The sequence below is a fragment of the Musca autumnalis genome, unplaced genomic scaffold (genome assembly GCF_047663935.1).
Source record: "Musca autumnalis isolate F117 unplaced genomic scaffold, ASM4766393v1 scaffold_1, whole genome shotgun sequence".
NCBI lineage: Eukaryota > Metazoa > Arthropoda > Insecta > Diptera > Muscidae > Musca > Musca autumnalis.
The window spans coordinates 18,759,941-18,778,395 of NW_027411644.1; the positions used below are offsets into that span (position 1 = coordinate 18,759,941).

The following is an 18,455-nucleotide window of genomic DNA, read 5'->3' on the forward strand; positions in this document are numbered from 1 at the left end:
AATTATCTATCGTTGTGTGGTATAAAATTTATATTAAACAATAAAAAATCTGCATAAGTGTATGTATAATAATTTTAAAATAAAATAAGCTAAACTCTACAACTTCTTTTTTAATTCAATGTTCTGTTTAACGGATACAAACAAAAACAATTTTTCTCAGAAACCAAAACACGGTGCTCTTGAAACAATTTTAAATGGAAGGTGCTTACACCTCGGAAGTTTTTGCGGATTCTGAAACTACAATGTTCATAGATGAGAAAAATCAAAAAACAAAAAAAAGTCGCCGGAGCGCTTTTTAAATAAATCGCGATTTAAGTTGCCATTTTTAGGGTCTGTTTAGGTTTTCACAATTTTGCTTAGAAACCGCAAGTCTTATCAAAATGGGACTAAAGAAAATGTTGTAGCTATGAAAATTCTCTACAAGATCGACCTTTATGGTATTTTCGTAGTTTTTACCATTTTTGAGATATATAAGTTCAAATTGGGACAATGCACTGACTGTATCGCCCCCTTATAAAACAATGTTATGAAGGGTGCGCCTTAACTAACTTTTGATGAAAACCGCTTACACAGGGAAAGTTTTTGTGAATTCTAAAACAGCAGTGTTCATAGATGAAAAAAATCCAAAAACAAAAAAAATCACTGTAGGCATTTTTAAATAAATCGCGGTCAAAATTCACATTTTTAGATGTTTTTTAGGTTTTTACGATTTTGTTTGGAAACCGCAAGTCCAATCGAAATGGAGGTAAAGAAAATGTTATAGCTGTGAAAATTCTCTAGAGGATTGACGTTTATCATTTGTTCCCGGCCTGTACCATTTTTGAGATAAAGAAGCTTAGTTTACATTTTTAGGTTTTTTTGTTAGGGTTTCGCGATTTTGCTGGAATACGGTAAGTCTTATCGATATGGGACCTGAGAAAATCTTAAAGCTGTGAAAATTCTGTACAAGACTGTCTTAAGTAACTTATCCTAAGTTGTAACTTTTTTTAGATATATAAGTTTAAGTTGGGAATTTGGAGTCATGTCATTGTTAATTTTATGACCATACAGCATTACAAATGTCAATTCAAAAAATGGGCAAATTAAAATTAATTGAAAACTTAAAACTAGAAACTAAAACTAACAAGTAAAAAAGTATCAGTGGGCTTTGCCGACAGAGATATACCCTCAGCCTGTGTGAATTGAAATACTTTTTTTCCCAAAAAAACTTATGTATTTAGGGGGTTTTCAAAATGTTGGGCGTATGCACCGACAAAAGGATGGATAGGATTAAAGCTCAAAAACTTGCGGGGATATCGATAGATAGGACTTTTGTATCAAACTAGCCTACGAAAAACATAATATCGCTGTAAACAGGGCCACTAGGAAAACCTTTGGTAAAAGTGTCCAAAGGATCCTCGAACCACACAAAAATGTTGAACATTTGTGTCGGTGGTACCAAAAGGATAGGACAGATATGGCCCAAATTTAGAGATCCAAAGTTTGAACCAAATCGGTTGCTACATCTATGAGAAATCGCACGTACCATTTAAGCGAATATTTTCGAACATTTGTAGGGGAGGCACCGCGCACAATTTTTCCGAACATTTTTGAATTTTTGTGGCGGAGGTACCTGAAGGAGTGAACCGATATGGCTTTTCTTCGAACTTAAACTAAGTTTGCACAAAATATTACGAAGGCCACATTTTGGACCGAATCGGCAGATCCATTCGAGAGTTATCTTGCGCTCCAACCACTACACACGGTGTCATAGGGATTTTTGAACCTTTCAGGCTATTTTCTCAGGAAGTATGGTTTTGCCCCTGATGAAACTTGTACCGTCGTATAGGTGGCAGTGAATACAAGTTGCTACAACAAAAGTCAAAACGATTCGAGAGCAGGTCCTAAACTGAATTTATCCAAAAATGTGTGTGGGAGGTACCCGAAGAAGTGGACCGACTGAGTCCATACTGGAGCCTCATCTAAGTCTGGTAGAAATTTCACGATGTGCAATGAATGGATCAAATCGGTTTTTTCCTTCAAAAGTTATCGCGCGCACAAATTTTCCGAACATTTCCGAACTTTTGTGGGGGAGGTACCGGAAGGAGTGGACCGATATAACCCATCTTCGAACTTAAACTAAGTTTCCACAAAATATTACGAAAACCAAATTTTGGACCGAATCGGTTAATCCGTTTGAGAGTTATCGTGCACTCCAGCCAGCCAGACAGACAGACGGACGGACATTGCTAAATCAACTCCAAATTGTCTGAAACACATTTCGTCCAAACATACTTGGGTTCTAAAACCATTTTTTCGATGAGGCACATTTTGCCCGTATGAAAGTGTATATACACTCGTTAGCATAAATGCTGAGGGTATAATAAATCCACGCCTATTTATAGCGCATCTAAAAATATTTTAAAAAATCCACGTTGGTTTGTAGGCCTTCTAAAAATATTTAAAAATCCACTCCTATTTATAGTCCTTCTAAAATATTTGAAAAAAGACGGCTATATAAGTCCTTCTAAAAATATTTAAAAAAAATCCACGCCTATTTATAGTCCTTCTAAAAATATTTAAAAAAAAAATCCACGCCTATTAATTGTATTTTTAAAAATATTTCAAAAATCCTCGCCTATTTATTATTGTATTTTTAAACATATTTAAAAAAAATCTACGCCTATTTATAGTCCTTCTAAAATAGTTAAAACAATCGCTTTATCTACACTAATAGTTACGAGATCGTTTTCGAATATCGTTGTTGTGCAATCTCAATGCGTTCTAAATTAACTGTGTAATTAATTTGAAAATATATTTTTTTATATTATAAAAGTGTTGAGTTGAAGGCAACTTCATTTACTCTGTTGCCTCCTGTGAGGATTGAACTCACGACCCCTGGTTTACAAGACCAGTGCTCTACCACTGAGCTAAAGAGGCTGATGAACGACGTGCAACCATAATAGCATGTAAGTTACAGTCGAATGAGAAAAAAGATTGAATAAAAAAATTGATGCACAACTATTACCGTTAAACTCAAGCCTATGCAAATCCCACAACCAATTGCACTGAAGGGTGTGAGTGTTGTAGAGTAAAGAATGTGTCCGTGCCAAATTGATAAAACAACAACATTGTTAACTAATTTTCATATTATCACTGAAGGCTAAATGGTTATGGCCTTTTGATTAGTCCTGAGATCTGTCAATATATTTCTGTTATATAAGTATACGATCGGTCAGGACATAACGGTAATCATAACATATTGAAATATAGTTTATTGGGAATTTTAAAATTCGTTGATGAATCTTTTAAGTTTACTTATGCGAAAATGTTGAAGTTTTGTCAGCAAAGTACCCCGAAGATGTTGCCCGATATAGACCTTCTTGGAACTTGGTGTGTTTTGGATGACATTTTAGGATGTGAAATTTTTCGTCAAAATCGGGAACTCAATTTATAAGTTTTCGTTGCTCGTGGTTTTTTGAGCTTTTGGGGCATTATTTCAGGAAATACGAGTAAGCAAGGTTTCATGTACCTTTTTCTTTTCTGATTTTCAAATCGTTAATATAAATTATTTCTTATTCTCCCTTTTGTTGGTAGGAAAAAGACGCTCATGCCTCAAACCTCACACTCATGCAAAAGAACCATGAAATGCAATATTGTTACACTCTCTTCTCTTACACGCTAATCGACTGGTTAAACTAAACTTTTCTGTTGGTTTTCGTTCGCTTAGTTCCTTATCCTTAGACCACAGAGTGTTGTGTTGTCTCCCTTTTTAATCTTAAATTACACTTGAAAAGGTTGTGAATTTTTGTGAAGGAGATCTTGAACTTGGTTTAAGCTTGAGAAAAATATAACAATGTGAATGGTTGGACCCATCTCAATCACTTGATAGTTATCGTGTCCACCAACGATTTTAGTTAGTCACCGTAGGACTTTCAGAGCCTTTGCACCATTATATCCGGAAGTATGGACTAGCCCACCACAAATATTATATCGCTACAAGGAGTACCTTCGGTAAACATTTCAAAATGATAATCGAATAGCCCTTAAGCTGCATATAAGTGCAAATTTGAAACTTTTGTGAGGGAGATACCCAAAAATTTTACGATAGACCTTTTTGAATGATGTTGTACGTTTTGAAAGAAATTTTATGATGTGCAAAGTTGCGGAGTTAGTTGAGTAGATTTCCCAGGGCAGTTGGAAAGGTGCAGTATGTCGTGCGGACCTGTATCGCATGCTGAGTAGATGTTGTGTACAGTGTCATCATTCCTATAGGACTTTAGACGGCTGCTCCGAACGTAAATTATCCAAAAGTACTCTTGTTAGTCGTGGCAGCTGATGTTGCCCATCTGCAATAGATGGGGATGTATCCTCATGGCCGTATTCACTGCATCAGACTTCCTCATATAGAGTAGAGTTGTACAATCTAGTTCATTTGAGAGATCTAGTTCAATAGCTCAGTTCTTTTATCTGAACTAGTTCAGCAATCTAGTTCATAGTTCACTATCCAGTTCAATCATTCGGATCAGAATCGTTCACGGGCTCTTAATCGTTCGCTTGATGAAAACACATATATACACCAAATAAGAAAAAACAATGGAATAGTATAATTAAACTACAAAAATATTACATTTAGATAAAGAAAGATTAAGTTTGCGTTAAGATTACAAAACAACTTCCTTCGAAAAAATTGTTTAGAAAACACTTTAAAATTAATTAATTTCGTCATTGGTCACAACATGCACATATACACTAGCGGTCATCTGAATAGGTTTGAATTTTTTTTCTTTTTATATGTTAAGGTATCTTCTGATGTGTTCGTATTGCAGATCCATACTATTTTCTTTTTGAGAGTCCTATACTATGCCAACATTCCCAAGAAAAAATTTGACGGTGTTGCCATATTTTCGGAAAATATCCCAATTATAATGAAAAATGTACAAAAAAGTGTCCAATTTTTGCGATCATCAGAATAGGTTTGAATCAAATAAAATTGAAAAATTGTACTACCCATGCAAATATTGCGCAGTTTTTTTGGTTTAGTTTAGTAAAATAGAACATTCTGATAAATCCTGCAACAAATTTGACCCGCTTTATTTGGAACGTGGGTTCAATTCTCAACATGGAAAAGTTACCAAGAACTTTCAGATAAAATCAAGAAATATTCAAACAAAAACGTTTTATAAACTTGCTTTAAATTACTCTCTTATTTCGTTAGATCTCTTCTGAGATTCGAAAATTGTCTGAAAGCAAATACCAAGGTAGCCATATTATTAGGATCGATAAATTAGAAAGGTCATTAAAAATAGTTGGTATTTTAGCTCAAGGTTCATTTTTTAACTATCCTTGCAGTACAAATTTAAGTATTATCATGCTCACAAATCCACCATGGTTGACCACGTGTATCATAAATGTTCGAAAATTGGTCTGGAAGAATGTTTCTTCGACGACAATAAAGTAGAAAATTGTAATTCAAATTTAACTCAAAGGGGCATGATATCGCCGACTTTTGTAGTGCTGTATAACCTCACTAGTCCATTCTTTTGTACTTATTCGTGTTTGTTTTGTGACTTGTGAACAGAAAAAAACTTTTTGATCTGACTATATAGGTATTACAGCACTTTGAAAGTCGGCGATATCATGCCCCTTTGAGTTAAATTTGAATTACAATTTTCTACTTTATTGTCGTCGAAGAAACATTCTTCCAGACCAATTTTCGAACATTTATGATACATGTGGTCAACTATGGTGGATTTGTAAGCATTGGTCTGTTCCAGAACTGCAAGAATCTAATAATTTTTACTATTTTTTCCGATAACATAGAGGAAAAAATGTTATCGTAGTAAAAAATAGTAGCTTATTGCAGGTTCTGGAACAGAGCACACAAATTTGTACTGCAAGGATAGTTAAAAAATGAAACTTGAGCTAAAATACCAACTATTTTCAATGACCTTTCTAATTTATCGATCCTAATAATATGGCTACACTTGGTATTTGCTTTCAGACAATTTTCGAAGCTCAGAAGAGATCTAACGAAATCAAAAAGTCATTTGAAGTAAGTTTATAAAACGTTTTTGTTTGAATATTTCTTGATTTTATCTGAAAGCTCTTGGTAACTTTTCCATGTTGAGTATTGAACCCACGTTCCAAATAAAGCGGGTGAAATTTGTTGCAGGATTTATCAGAATGTTCCATTTTACTAAACTAAACCAAAAAACTGCACAATATTTGCATGGGTAGTACAATTTTTCAATTTTATTTGATTCAAACCTATTCTGATGATCGCAAAAATTGGACACTTTTTACCTTAACATATAAAAAGAAAAAAATTCAAACCTATTCAGATGACCGCTAGTGTACATACAAATATGATAGGCCGTAAGGAAATTTTTAATTTATCCACGATTTTTTCATATTTGTTTCTGACATTTCTTTTTTGCCACATTTTTGCACTGCATCTTAAGAGTTGATGAACAGAATTGCCAAACTACCATTTTGGAAAACAAAAACCGGACATTATGTTTTTTCTCTTTTTTATTCACACAAAAACAGCGACACACACACAACTGCGATTTCCCGCGCAAACTCTGAAAGCTCATTAACAGACAATGCGTACCGGATGAGATTTTCTTTCGTTAACATTAATTTTTACACCACAAGCACACACACATACAAAATCACATTTCATAGAAAAGAATTTGGCAAATATTTGCAAATTAAATGCGTTTGGAAACAAAAACACTTCACAAATAACGAATGAACAATATTCTTTTAAATTTCATAATTTATTTATGATTTTTCTTTGAATTTTCACCGTGAACACAGAAATAAACTAGCGCGACTTTCAGAGCGACCGATTTCTAAGACTGCGACGGATATACTGAAGAAGAGACACATCTCTTAATGAACCAAAAGCTCGAATTGAGAATGCGTTCACAGGAAATCGATAAAGAAACTTAAAGGGAATTTTACATTGACTTTTGTCGGTAGAGTTTCCGTATTAGTTATAAATGCAACAATTACAGGATATAAGGTGTTGGATTTTATGTCAGCATAGAAATAGATGGGTCATCAATAATAAGTGACTGAGACATTTAACAACGCTCAAAGACAATGAAACAAGGTCACTGCTGACGGAAAGGTTTGAGAAAATGATTTTTTGGAAACTGCAATGACATGCGATAAAGTACCAATAAAATCCATAGTAAGTCTTTACATATTGCAATATCGCAATTAGAACAACAATGATGACAACGATACCACAGAATAAAGCTGACAAACAATCGACGGTACTTCATGTTAATAGCCATTATCTATTGAGGAAAACTGCATTGTGCAATTTTCCCAAATTTAAAAGCTGTCGCCGATATTCTTAATAAAAAACAATAGTATTGTCTTGTTTTAAAGCCAACATTTGAATAAGCAACAACATGGGAACATGAAAAGGAATGAAAAGGACCCCTTTTGTCCATATTTTGTTATATGTAGTCAGAATACTCAGGTCAGTGTTAAAATAAACTGCAGCCAGGCCGTAAGAGTACGTTTATACTGGCATTTGCTATAATGATAATGGTGCCATCTTGATTTGGTTTGCCGCAAAATATATGAAAACGTCTGTCAAATTAACTATCAATCTTTTCAGGAACGTGCGATATTGCTCTTTCGTACACTGTAGAAAATCAAGTGTAAATGAAGCACTATAACGTCTCATTTCAAAACAGTGTATAATGTTGTATTTTAATTTTTGCTTTTCAAAATAGTCATTTTTTAATATTTTAATAGTCGTTATTTTAATATTTTATTAAAATAACATTAATTTATTAGTGGGAATAAATTGGCGATGCTTACCAAGGGGTACGGCAGGGAAGACTACAGTTTCGGATTTCGCCACCTCCCTAGTTTCTTGTTCTTTAACAAGAATCTTTTCAATTGCTCGCTCAAATATATAAGTGTCCAAAGAAACACTCTGATCGAGAATTTCTTTGGCACTACCTAAACTCGAACAACTTCACTTGCAAACAAAACCAGCAAACGCCTACCCTCCAATAATTTAAGAAAATACATATTTGCCTATTATTAGGGCGAAGATCATTTTAATATTATAAAGGGAGACTTCTCTCATATCTGTGAGTGTACCCCGATTCATCACAATGTTCATAGATGAAAAAAATCAAATAGTAAACAAAAAAATCACCGGAGCGATTTTTAAATAAATCGAGTTTTAAGTTGACATTTTTAAGGTTTTTTTTTAGGTTTTCACGATTTTGCTTGGAAACCGCAAGTCTTCTCGAAATGGCACTAACGGAAATGTTGTAGCTATGAAAATTCTGTACAAGATTGACTTTTACGATATCTTCGTAGTTTTTACCGTTATTGAGATATAGAAGTTCAAATTAAGACAATGGATTGACTGTATACACAGTGCACCTAAACTAACTTTAAATGAAAACCGCTTACACCAGGGAAGTTTTTGCGGATAACAATGTTTATATATGAGAAAAATCCAAAAACAAGAAAATTATTATTTTTGGTAGTTTGTACCAGTTTTGAGATATCTAAGTTTAATTTGGGAAATTGCAGTTATCACATTGTTTCATAAGGAAGCGATACAGTCAACCCATTGTCCTAATTTGAACTTCTATATCTCAATAACGGTAAAAACTACGAAGATATCGTAAAAGTCAATCTTGTAGAGAATTTTCATAGCAACAACATTTCCGTTAGTTCCATTTCGATAGGACTTGCGGTTTCCAAGCAAAATCGTGAAAACCTAAAAAAAAACTTAAAAATGTCAACTTAAATCGCTATTTATTTAAAAAGCGCTCCGGCGATTTTTTAAATTATTGGAGGGTAGGCGTTTTTTGGTTTTGTTAGCAAGTGAAGTTGTTCGAGTGCCAAAGAAATTCTCGATCGGAGTGTTTCTTTGGACACGTATACATATATTTGAACGAGCAATTGACTCTTGTTGAAGAACAAGAAACAAGGCGAGATCCGAAACTATAGTCTTCCCTGCCTTACCCCTTGGTAAACATCGCCAACTTATTCCCACTAATAAATTAAAGTTGTTTTAATAAAATATTAAAACAACGACTATTAAAATATTAAAACAATGACTATTTTGAAAAGCAAAAATTAAATTATATATTTTTCCCACGATGGCTGAAAACACATATTAATCCAATTCCTACATCTATCCAAATTTACGATGTAATAAATATAGTTGTTAAGGTTAAATTTCTTCAATAGATAAATTTTGATCTTGAATATAACATTATACACTGTTTTAAGTAAACATGAGACGTTATAGCGCTTCATTTACACATAATTTTCTACAGTGTACGAAAGAGCAATATCGCACGATCCTGAAAAGATTTTTAGTTTATGGTTAATTTGACAGACGTTTTCATATATTTTACAGCAAACCAAATCAAGATAGCACCATTATCATTATAGTAAATGCCAGTATAAACGTACTGTAAGTCTAATCTTATTCTGACTACATATAACAAAATATGGACAAAGGGAGTCCTTTTCATTCCTTTTCATGTTCCCATGTTGTTGCTTATTCAAATGTTGGCTTTCAAACAAGACAATACTATTGTTTTTCATTAAGAGTAGCGGCGACAGCTTTTAAAATTGGGAAATTTGCACAATGCAGTTTTCCCCAATAGATAATGGCTATTAACATAAAGTACCGTCGATTGTTTGCCAGCTCTATTCTGCCAGCCAGCTCCATCGTTGCCATCTTTATTGTTCTAATTGGGTTATTGCAATATGTAAAGACTTACCATGGATTTTATTGGTAATTCATCGCATGTCATTGCAGTTTCCAAAAAAATCATTTTCTCAAACCTTTCCGTCAGCAGTAACCTTGTTTCATTGTATTTGAGCGTTGTTAAATGTCTAAGTCATTTATTATTGATTACCAATCTGTTTCTATGCTGACATAAAATCCAACACCTTATATCCTATAATTGTTGCATTTATAACTAGTACGGAAACTCTACCGACAAAAGTCAATGTAAAATTCCCTTTAAGTTTCTTTATCGATTTCCTGTGAACGCATTCTCAATTCGAGCTTTTGGTTCATTTAAAAGATGTATCTCTTCTTCAGTATATCCGTCGCAGTCTTAGAAATCGGTCGCTCTGAAAGTCGCGATAGTTTATTTCTGTGTTCACGGTGAAAATTCAAAGAAAAATCATAAATAAATTATGAAATCTAAAAGAATATTGTTCATTTGTCATCTGTGAAGTGTTTTTTAATTTCCAAACACATTTAATTTGCAAATATTTGCCAAATTCTTTTCTATGAAATGTGCTCGCGTATGTGTGTGTGCTTGTGGTGTAAAAATTAATGTTAACGAAAAAATCTCATCCGGTACGCACTGTCTGTTAATGAGCTTTCAGAGTTTGCGCGGGAATAAAAAAGAGAAAAAACATAATGTCCGGTTTTTGTTTTGCAAAATGGAAAAAAGAAAAAATGTTAAATTTAAGCTTTTCTTTATGTTAAAATGGCATGTTGTTTTTAATGTTTGTGTCACAGAAAATATTTTGGCTTTAGTTTGGCACATCTGTTCATCATATCTTAAGATTCAGTGAACAAATGAAAAAAATAGACATGCAAGAGAAATATTTTAAAAAAACTTGGATAAATTAAATTTTTCCTTATGGTCTGTCATATTTGTATATATATGTGTGTGTTGTGACCAATGAAGAAAATAATTAATTTTAAAGTGTTTTATAAACATGGTGTTTCCCTTTCTCAAATGTATTTTCTTTAAAGACACTGAGGTAAGTCTCCCTTTTACAGATCATTTATATTACCTGTGCATTGATAGAAGCTTTGGATATGTTTGTATCCCGCAAAACTTGAAGTTGGAGGACAACAAAGTTTGCTATATTGCTTGCTTTATGTATTTCCTTTGTAAACAATGCATGGAAAAATCATTTTAACAATTCAAAACAAAAGATAAAGGAGTTTGGCAAGAATAACTGTGGTTACTGTTCAAATAAGGACAGTATTGCCAGTAAAGAAAAATTAGTTTGGCTGAACAAAATACTAGACAAACAACCAATACACTAGAATTGGACAAACTTAGAAAATTGCATAGTGAATAACAGTTAGAATCACCGCCACAACACCTACATATATAGTCCAATAAAGTGTTATTTTATTTGGAAAATGTTTTAGAAAATGACAAAAATAATATTGCACAACAACTTGTTGATCAAATTTCCACAAGTTAGGATATTAACCGTGTATTTGTCGGCTTTTATCCAATTTAAGGGATATTTACCCCCTGCCCGTCTCTATTCATATCGAAAGTACGGTTGTCTAGAGTCGACTGATTAGGGTTTACCGAACGACGAATAAAATCTTTTGTACAAAACAATCAAACAAAATGATCCTTGCCATAATTTGAACCTTAAATCCTACCAAATTTAAAACCAACTCTTCGTATTATTTACAAATCGTGACTCTAATTCAAAAGACTAGTTTCTCATTGCCTTATTCACCAATTTACATACAAAACAAGTAAAAAAGTATCAGTCGGCTTTGCTGACAGAAACATGCTCTCGGCCTGTCTAAATTGAAACTTACAACTTTCGGCCTATTTCTCAGGAAGTATGAACTTAATCCTAAAAAACTTTTACGTCTCAATGGGGGCAGCGAATACAAGTTGTTACAACAAAAATCAAAGCGATTCGAGAGCAGGTCTTGAACTGAACTTATCCGAAATTTTGTGTGGGAGCCGATAGAGTCCATATTGGAACCTCATTTAAGTCTGGTAGAAATAGTGGACCGATATGGCTCATCTTCAAACTTAAACTAAGTTTGGACAAAATATTACGATACCCAAATTTTAACCAAATCGGTTGATCCATTCAAGAGTTATCGCGCGCTCTAGTCAGCCAGACAGATGGACATTGCTTCGTCAAAACATACTTCGGGTCTAAAACCATTATTTCGATGAAGTACTTTTTGCCCGTATAAAAGTGTATATACCAGAGCTCCGATTTGTTCTTTTTACTCGCGAGTGAAAAGTACCTGCGAGTGGGAGTACTCGAAGAGTACCAGTTTTAAAAGAAGTTTACTCTCCACTCTTTTGTTTTATTTGCGAGCACTCGCGAGTACTCCTAGTTTAAAAATAAGAGTGGGAGTGAAAATACTCGAAATAGAGTACATACTCGAATAGAGTATAGAGTAATAGGCAGTAAAATCGAGTACGAAAAATGTAATTATTTTTTGACCGATTTTGTGTTCGTGTGTTTGTGGTGGTGAACCGTTTTTGATGTTGCTGTGGACTAAAGGTAGAAAGGGCAAGTTGTTCGAAAGTTCGGAGGTTCGAGGAGGGTGGTCGGAGGAAGGTGTTAGGTAGGAGGTTCGGAGGAGGGATATCGATAGATAGGGCTTTTATAAACTGAGTTTCGACAATATTTAGAGTACCATTTTAGCGAATATTTTCGAACTTTTGTGAGGTGGTATCGGAAGGTCCACTCCTTCCACCTTCGAATTTCATCTAATATTCGAAGAAATATTACAATATCCAAAGTGTGGACGAACGCAGTATTCGGTTCGAGCTCTCCAGTCACTACATATAGTACCATAGGGTTTTTTTTACTCCTTTCGGGCTGTTCTCTCAAGAAGTATGGACTTGCCCTTAAAAAAACTTTTACTGTCGTAATTGAGGCAGCGAATGCAAGTTGCTTCAACAAAAATCAAAGAAAATGTGTGTGGGAGGTACCCGACGGAGTGGACAAATATAGTCCATATTCGAACCTGACCTATAACTGGTAGATATATTAAGATGTGTAAAGTATGGACCAAATCTGTCACCCCCATCAAGAGTTATCGTACGCACAATTTTTCCAAAGTGTTTGAACTTTTGTGGGGGAGTTACCTGAAGGAGTGGACAGATATGGCTTATCTTCGAACTTAAACTAAGTTTGCACAAAATATTACGAAGGCCATATTTTGGACCGAAACGGCAGATCCGTTCGAGAGTTATCTTGCTATTTTCTCAGGAAGTATGGACTTGCCCCTGATGAAACTTTACCGTCTTATGGGTGGCAGTGAAAGTTGTTACAAAACAAATCAGAGTAATTCGAGGGTTGGTCCTAAACTGAACTTTTCCAAAGTTTTGTGTGGGAGGTATCGGAAGCAGTGGACCGATATAACCCAGCTTCGAACTTAAGCTAAGTTTGGACAAAATATTACGAAAGCCAAATTTTGGACCGAATCGATTGATCCTTTTGAGAGTTATGGTGCGCACCAGCCAGACAGACGGACGGATATTGTTAAATCGACTCCAAATTGTCTGAAACGGATTTCGTCCGTATGAAAGTGTATATACCCTCGTTAGCATAAATGCTGAGGGTATAAAAAGATCATAAGTCATAACCCGCATCAGTCATTTTGTTACCAAAAAAAATATTTTGGAACTCCTACCACCTAAAATGTTTCCATTTAATCCAAAAACCTTATATATTACATTTTATGGCTCGGGTGGCACGGGTTGAAGTTAACCGATCGCCATAAAATTACATATGAATATGGTTTTTGGGTTAAATGTAAGAAATGTAGGGGGTAGGATTTCCAAAAAAAAAATTTGTTCCTTTTTTTATGGGTCGCCCTAATCTATAGTATAGTATATATAGATTCTATACCCTCTTCGTTAGCCTAAAGGCTGTGGGTAAAAATAGAATGCAAAAAATACACATTCAAGTAATCCCCCTCTACAATAGTTCGTAATTTAGAAAATAAAAATGCAAAATGTAATTTTTGTTTAAAAAATGTTATATTTTGTTTTGTTAATTTTTTTTAATAAAATATATAATTTTTCCTTAAGTTTAATATTAAATCACAGTTTGTTTAAAGCTTTCGTTATTTGTAATGGAAGACATTGATTGGAAGTTTGACGTTATAATTTGTCAATTTGTTTTTTTAGGCTTGGGCCCAACGATCTTGCATGCAGTACAATTGTTCATCACCACTGCTTGTAGTCCAAAAGAAGGTGCCTTGTTCGGTGCGAACAAAGTGAACTGGTACTGTGGTAGGGGAGTCCATTTCTTCCTCTTCGTAATATTTCTCGGAGGTGAGTTGTTCATTGATGTCATTTTCGAAGGATTCCATGGAGAAGGCGCAATCAGATTCAAGACTGGCATTACGGCTATTTTCCAATGATTCCATAGAGTCAGCAATAACTTTCTTGAAGGATTTTTGTTGTTTGAAGATTTGTTTCAACAGCTTCTTCACGCTGTAGCTGGTGTTCGATTTCTTGTTGGAGATGCTGATATCCATGTTGTATTGGTTTTGTGAGATTTCTACGCACATTTTGAATGTGTTTTTGGTGAGGATGTGTAGTGTTTGAATTATCAAGAGAGAATGATGTTGAATCCTCGAGAGTCGGAGCCTTTTATACTCTCAGCAAATGGCAGGTCTTGGTAAAACTACCAAATCCTTAGACAATGGCCAAGTGCATAACTGCCTATGTGTTTGTCCTAAGAGTTTTCTTTTTAGGCGTGGGAACGCTCAAGAAAATTTTAAAATTTCAAACTCCTGACTACGAAAGGCATCTGCTTTATGAAATTGAGCATAACATATTTTGTTGTTGTTTTGAATATAAAAAGGATGTGAATGTTCGTGGGAAAGTACCTTTTTGAGCTATGAGTTAGACAAATTCCTATCCAAACAATTTGTTTTCCATTTGTTTCAAAGCGTTTCCCACGGAAATTGAGCCGTTGTGAGATATTTTTGTGGTGTTCAGCTTGTGAGCGTGCTGTAATTGTGCCAATCATTCCTTAGAATTTTGTCCAATAGTATTTTAGCTCTTTTAACTGATTGTTAAAGTAGCACGGACTTAGCGTTAACATACCGTACGTGTAAGACTTATGCTAAGCACGAGCTTGTCGAATATTGGAGAAAAGCTACATTTTGAAGTGTGTTTTTGAATCCTGTGAGAGGACTTGAATCCCTGACATCTATTAAACGTTTAAGAATAGTTTTCAATGCCTATACGAACGCTGACGATAACTTTCGGAACTTTCGGAAAATCCAATACCGTCATGTTATATACCGTGAAATAGAGGCATCGTTGAGTATTTCTTCCCCCAACTAACATTTGATATTGCATGAACACCTGGCCGCATAAATAACCTTTTCCATTTGACCCAGCACAATTTGACAATCGCTCAAATAAGGCTCTTGTCGATTGGTGCAAAGAAATCGAAAACAAATACAATCACGGTGATTTCGCTTCATGGGACCTGCTCCTCATTCTGCCTTGATAAGTTAAGATACGCAAATCACTCACATCAATCAAATCAGTGAGACTCATGATTAGATCTCTAATTAAAGTAGTGGATAATATGAGATATAGCGACGGTCGAGCATACACTCTGTAGGTGTTAAAGACAAAGAGACGCCTACTCTTTGATTGATAAAAGATAAACCCTTTTACCTCTCTATCACACATATATCCCCTTGCTCTTTATAACTTTGCTCAAAGGACTTCTCATGGCTTAGCCGTTGCACGTAATTTCCATTCCTCCTTATTATTCCAGTACTTATTTGCTACACCGTAAACCTGGATACTTACTTTCTTTTTATGTTGACCTCATATTCATATTTTCACCTCATCCAGAATGAACACAATGATCAAAAAATCTCCGAGTGACCGCGAGTTCTTAAACCTATCTTAAGGATCTCTATCTTAATTACCTGTAAACATTTTTTTTTTAATTTTCGACAAGCTCGTGCCTAGCATAAGCTTAACACGAACTGAATTTCAACATTAAAAACATAGTGCAAGCTACTTCAATCGCCAGTCAAACGACAAACTCAACGTACAATAAAACTAAATCTGAAGGAATGATTGGCACAACCCCAGCACGCTTAAAATTAAAACACTACACACTATGTCTTACAATGCCTCAATTTCCGTGGGAACCATTAAGAACCAAGTGAAAAACCATTTAATTCTATAGGAATTTGTCTAGCTCAGTGAAAAAAGGTACTTTCCCACGAACGTAAATATCCTTTTTTCATTAAAAACAACAACAAAATCTTAAATCTACAATTTCATAAGGCAGCAGATGCCTTTTGTTTTAATGAGTTTGAAAATTTTCTTGAGCGTTCCCACGCCTGGAAAGGAAACTCTTAGCACTGACACACAGCCAGTTATGCACTTGGCCATTGTCTTAGGATTTGGTAGTTTCACAAAGACCTGCCATTTGCTGAGAGTATAAAAGGCCCAGACTTTCAAGGATTCAACATCATTCTCTTTTGAGCATTCAAACAATACACATCCTCACTAAAAACACATTCAAAATGTGCGTAGAAATCTCACAAAACCAATACAACATGGATATCATCATCTCCAATAAGAAATCGAACACCAGCTACAGCGTGAAGAAGCTGTTGAAACAAATCTTCAAACAACAAAAATCCTCCAAGAAAGTTGCTGCCGACTCTATGGAATCATTAGAAAATAGCCGCAATGCCAGTCTAGAATCTGATTGCGCCTCCTCCATGGAATCCTTCGAAAATGACATCAATGAACAACTCTCAGCCGATAAATACTACGAAGAAGAAATGGACTACCCCACCTCAGTACCAGTTCACTTTTTTCGCACTGAACAAGGCACCTTCTTTTGGACTACAAGCATAGCTGCTGAACAATTGTCCTGCATGCAAGATCGTTGGGCCCAAGCCTAAGAAATCGATTGACTTGTAACGCCAAACTTCCAATCAATGTCTTCCACTAGAAACTTCTTCCGAAAGCTTTAAAACAAACTGTGATATTTTATATTTTAATTAAGAAAAAAACTATTATAAAACTATATTTTTATGAAAAAAAAAAACAACAACAATATACAACATTTATAAACAAAAAATCTCTTTTGCATTTTTATTCTGAAGTTCTCGTAGAAGTCAAACACGGCGTTCTTGAACCAAATTTAAATGGGAGGTGCTCACACCTGGGAATGTTCATATATGAGAAAAATCAAAAAACAAAAAAAAAATCACCGGAGCACTTATAAAATAAATCGCGATTCAATTTGACATTTTTAAGGTTTTTTTAGGTTTTCACGATTTTGCTTGGAAACCGCAAGTCCTATCGAAAATGTTGTAGCTATGAAAATTCTCTACCAGATTGACTTTTATGATATCTTCGTAGCTTTAACCGTTATTGAGATATATAAGTTCAAATTACTATAATGGCTTGACTGCATCGCCTCCTTATATCACAATGTTATGCACAGTGCAACTTAACTAACTTTAAATGAAAACCGCTTACACCAGGGAAGTTTTTGCGGATTCTGAAACAGCACTGTTTATAGATGAGAAAAATCCAAAAACAAGAAAAAAAAAATAGCTGCATGGATTTTTTCATAAATCGCGATCAATGTTCACATTTTTAGTTTTTTTTTATACCCTCCACCATAGTATGGAGGGTATATTAAGTTTGTTTTTCCGTTTGTAACGCATTGAAATACTCATTTGCGACCCTATAAAGTATATATATTCTTGATCAGGGTAAAATTCTAAGTCGATCTGAGCTCGTCCGTCCGTCCGTCCGTCCGTCTGTGGTAATCACTCTAGCATCCACAAAAATGAAGATAGGACGCTGAAATTTTGGGAAAATGCGTCTTTTGTTTGCAGGCAGGTCAAGTTCGATGATGGGCTATATCGGTCCACGTTTTGGTATAGCCCCCATATAACGGTACCCCCCGATTTGCGGTATTTTGACGTTTTTAGCTAAATTTTTAGACCGATTTAGCTATAATTTGACATTTAGGGTCCTTAAGTATCAATAAACTTATATAACAAAAGTTGTGGACATAGGTCCACGTTTTGGTATAGCCCCCATATAACGGTACCCCCCGATATACGGTATTTTGACGTTTTTAGCTACATTATCAGACCGATGTAGCTATAATTTGACATTTAGGGTTCTTAAGTGTTAATAAACTTATATATTAGAAGTTGTGGACTTAGGTCCACGTTTTGGTATAGCCCCCATATAACGGTACCCCCCGATTTGCGGTATTTTGACGTTTTTAGCTACATTTTCAGACCGATGTAGCTATAATTTGACATTTAGGGTTTTTAAATGTCAATAAACTTATATAACAAAAGTTGTGGACATAGGTCCACGTTTTGGTATAGCCCCCATATAACGGTACCCCCCGATTTACGGTATTTTGACGGTTTTAGCTACATTTTCAGACCGATTTAGCTATAATTTTACATTTAGGGTTCTTCAGTATCAATAAACATATATAACAAAAGTTGTGGACATAGGTCCACGTTTTGGTATAGCCCCCATATAACGGTACCCCCCGATATACGGTATTTTGACGTTTTTAGCTACATTATCAGACCGATGTAGCTATAATTTGACATTTAGGGTTCTTAAGTGTTAAAAACTTATATATTAGAAGTTGTGGACATAGGTCCATGTTTTGGTATA

The 18,455-nt window shown here is 34.7% G+C and overlaps 2 protein-coding genes and 1 non-coding gene across 3 annotated transcripts; 1 reads left to right on the plus strand and 2 right to left on the minus strand.

Annotated features, from left to right (window-relative positions):
- Positions 1 to 2,847: 2,847 nt before the first annotated feature.
- On the minus strand, positions 2,848 to 2,919 carry TRNAT-UGU (transfer RNA threonine (anticodon UGU)). Its single transcript has one exon. It is a non-coding gene; the product is annotated as a tRNA-Thr (tRNA).
- An 11,005-nt stretch (positions 2,920 to 13,924) lies between these two features.
- Positions 13,925 to 14,281, minus strand: LOC141391577 (enhancer of split m4 protein-like). Its single transcript, XM_073964449.1, has one exon. It carries the CDS (start codon positions 14,279 to 14,281, stop codon positions 13,925 to 13,927), a length of 357 nt encoding a protein of 118 aa, XP_073820550.1.
- A 2,061-nt stretch (positions 14,282 to 16,342) lies between these two features.
- LOC141391578 (enhancer of split m4 protein-like) lies at positions 16,343 to 16,696 on the plus strand. The gene has a single exon (XM_073964450.1). It carries the CDS (start codon positions 16,343 to 16,345, stop codon positions 16,694 to 16,696), a length of 354 nt encoding a protein of 117 aa, XP_073820551.1.
- The last annotated feature ends 1,759 nt before the right edge of the window (positions 16,697 to 18,455 follow it).

What these genes read in the sequence shown, in the direction of transcription:
- LOC141391577 (XM_073964449.1), bottom strand. Translation starts at nt 14,281, where the DNA reads ATGGATATCAGCATCTCCAACAAGAAATCGAACACCAGCTACAGCGTG.
- LOC141391578 (XM_073964450.1), top strand. Translation starts at nt 16,343, where the DNA reads ATGGATATCATCATCTCCAATAAGAAATCGAACACCAGCTACAGCGTG.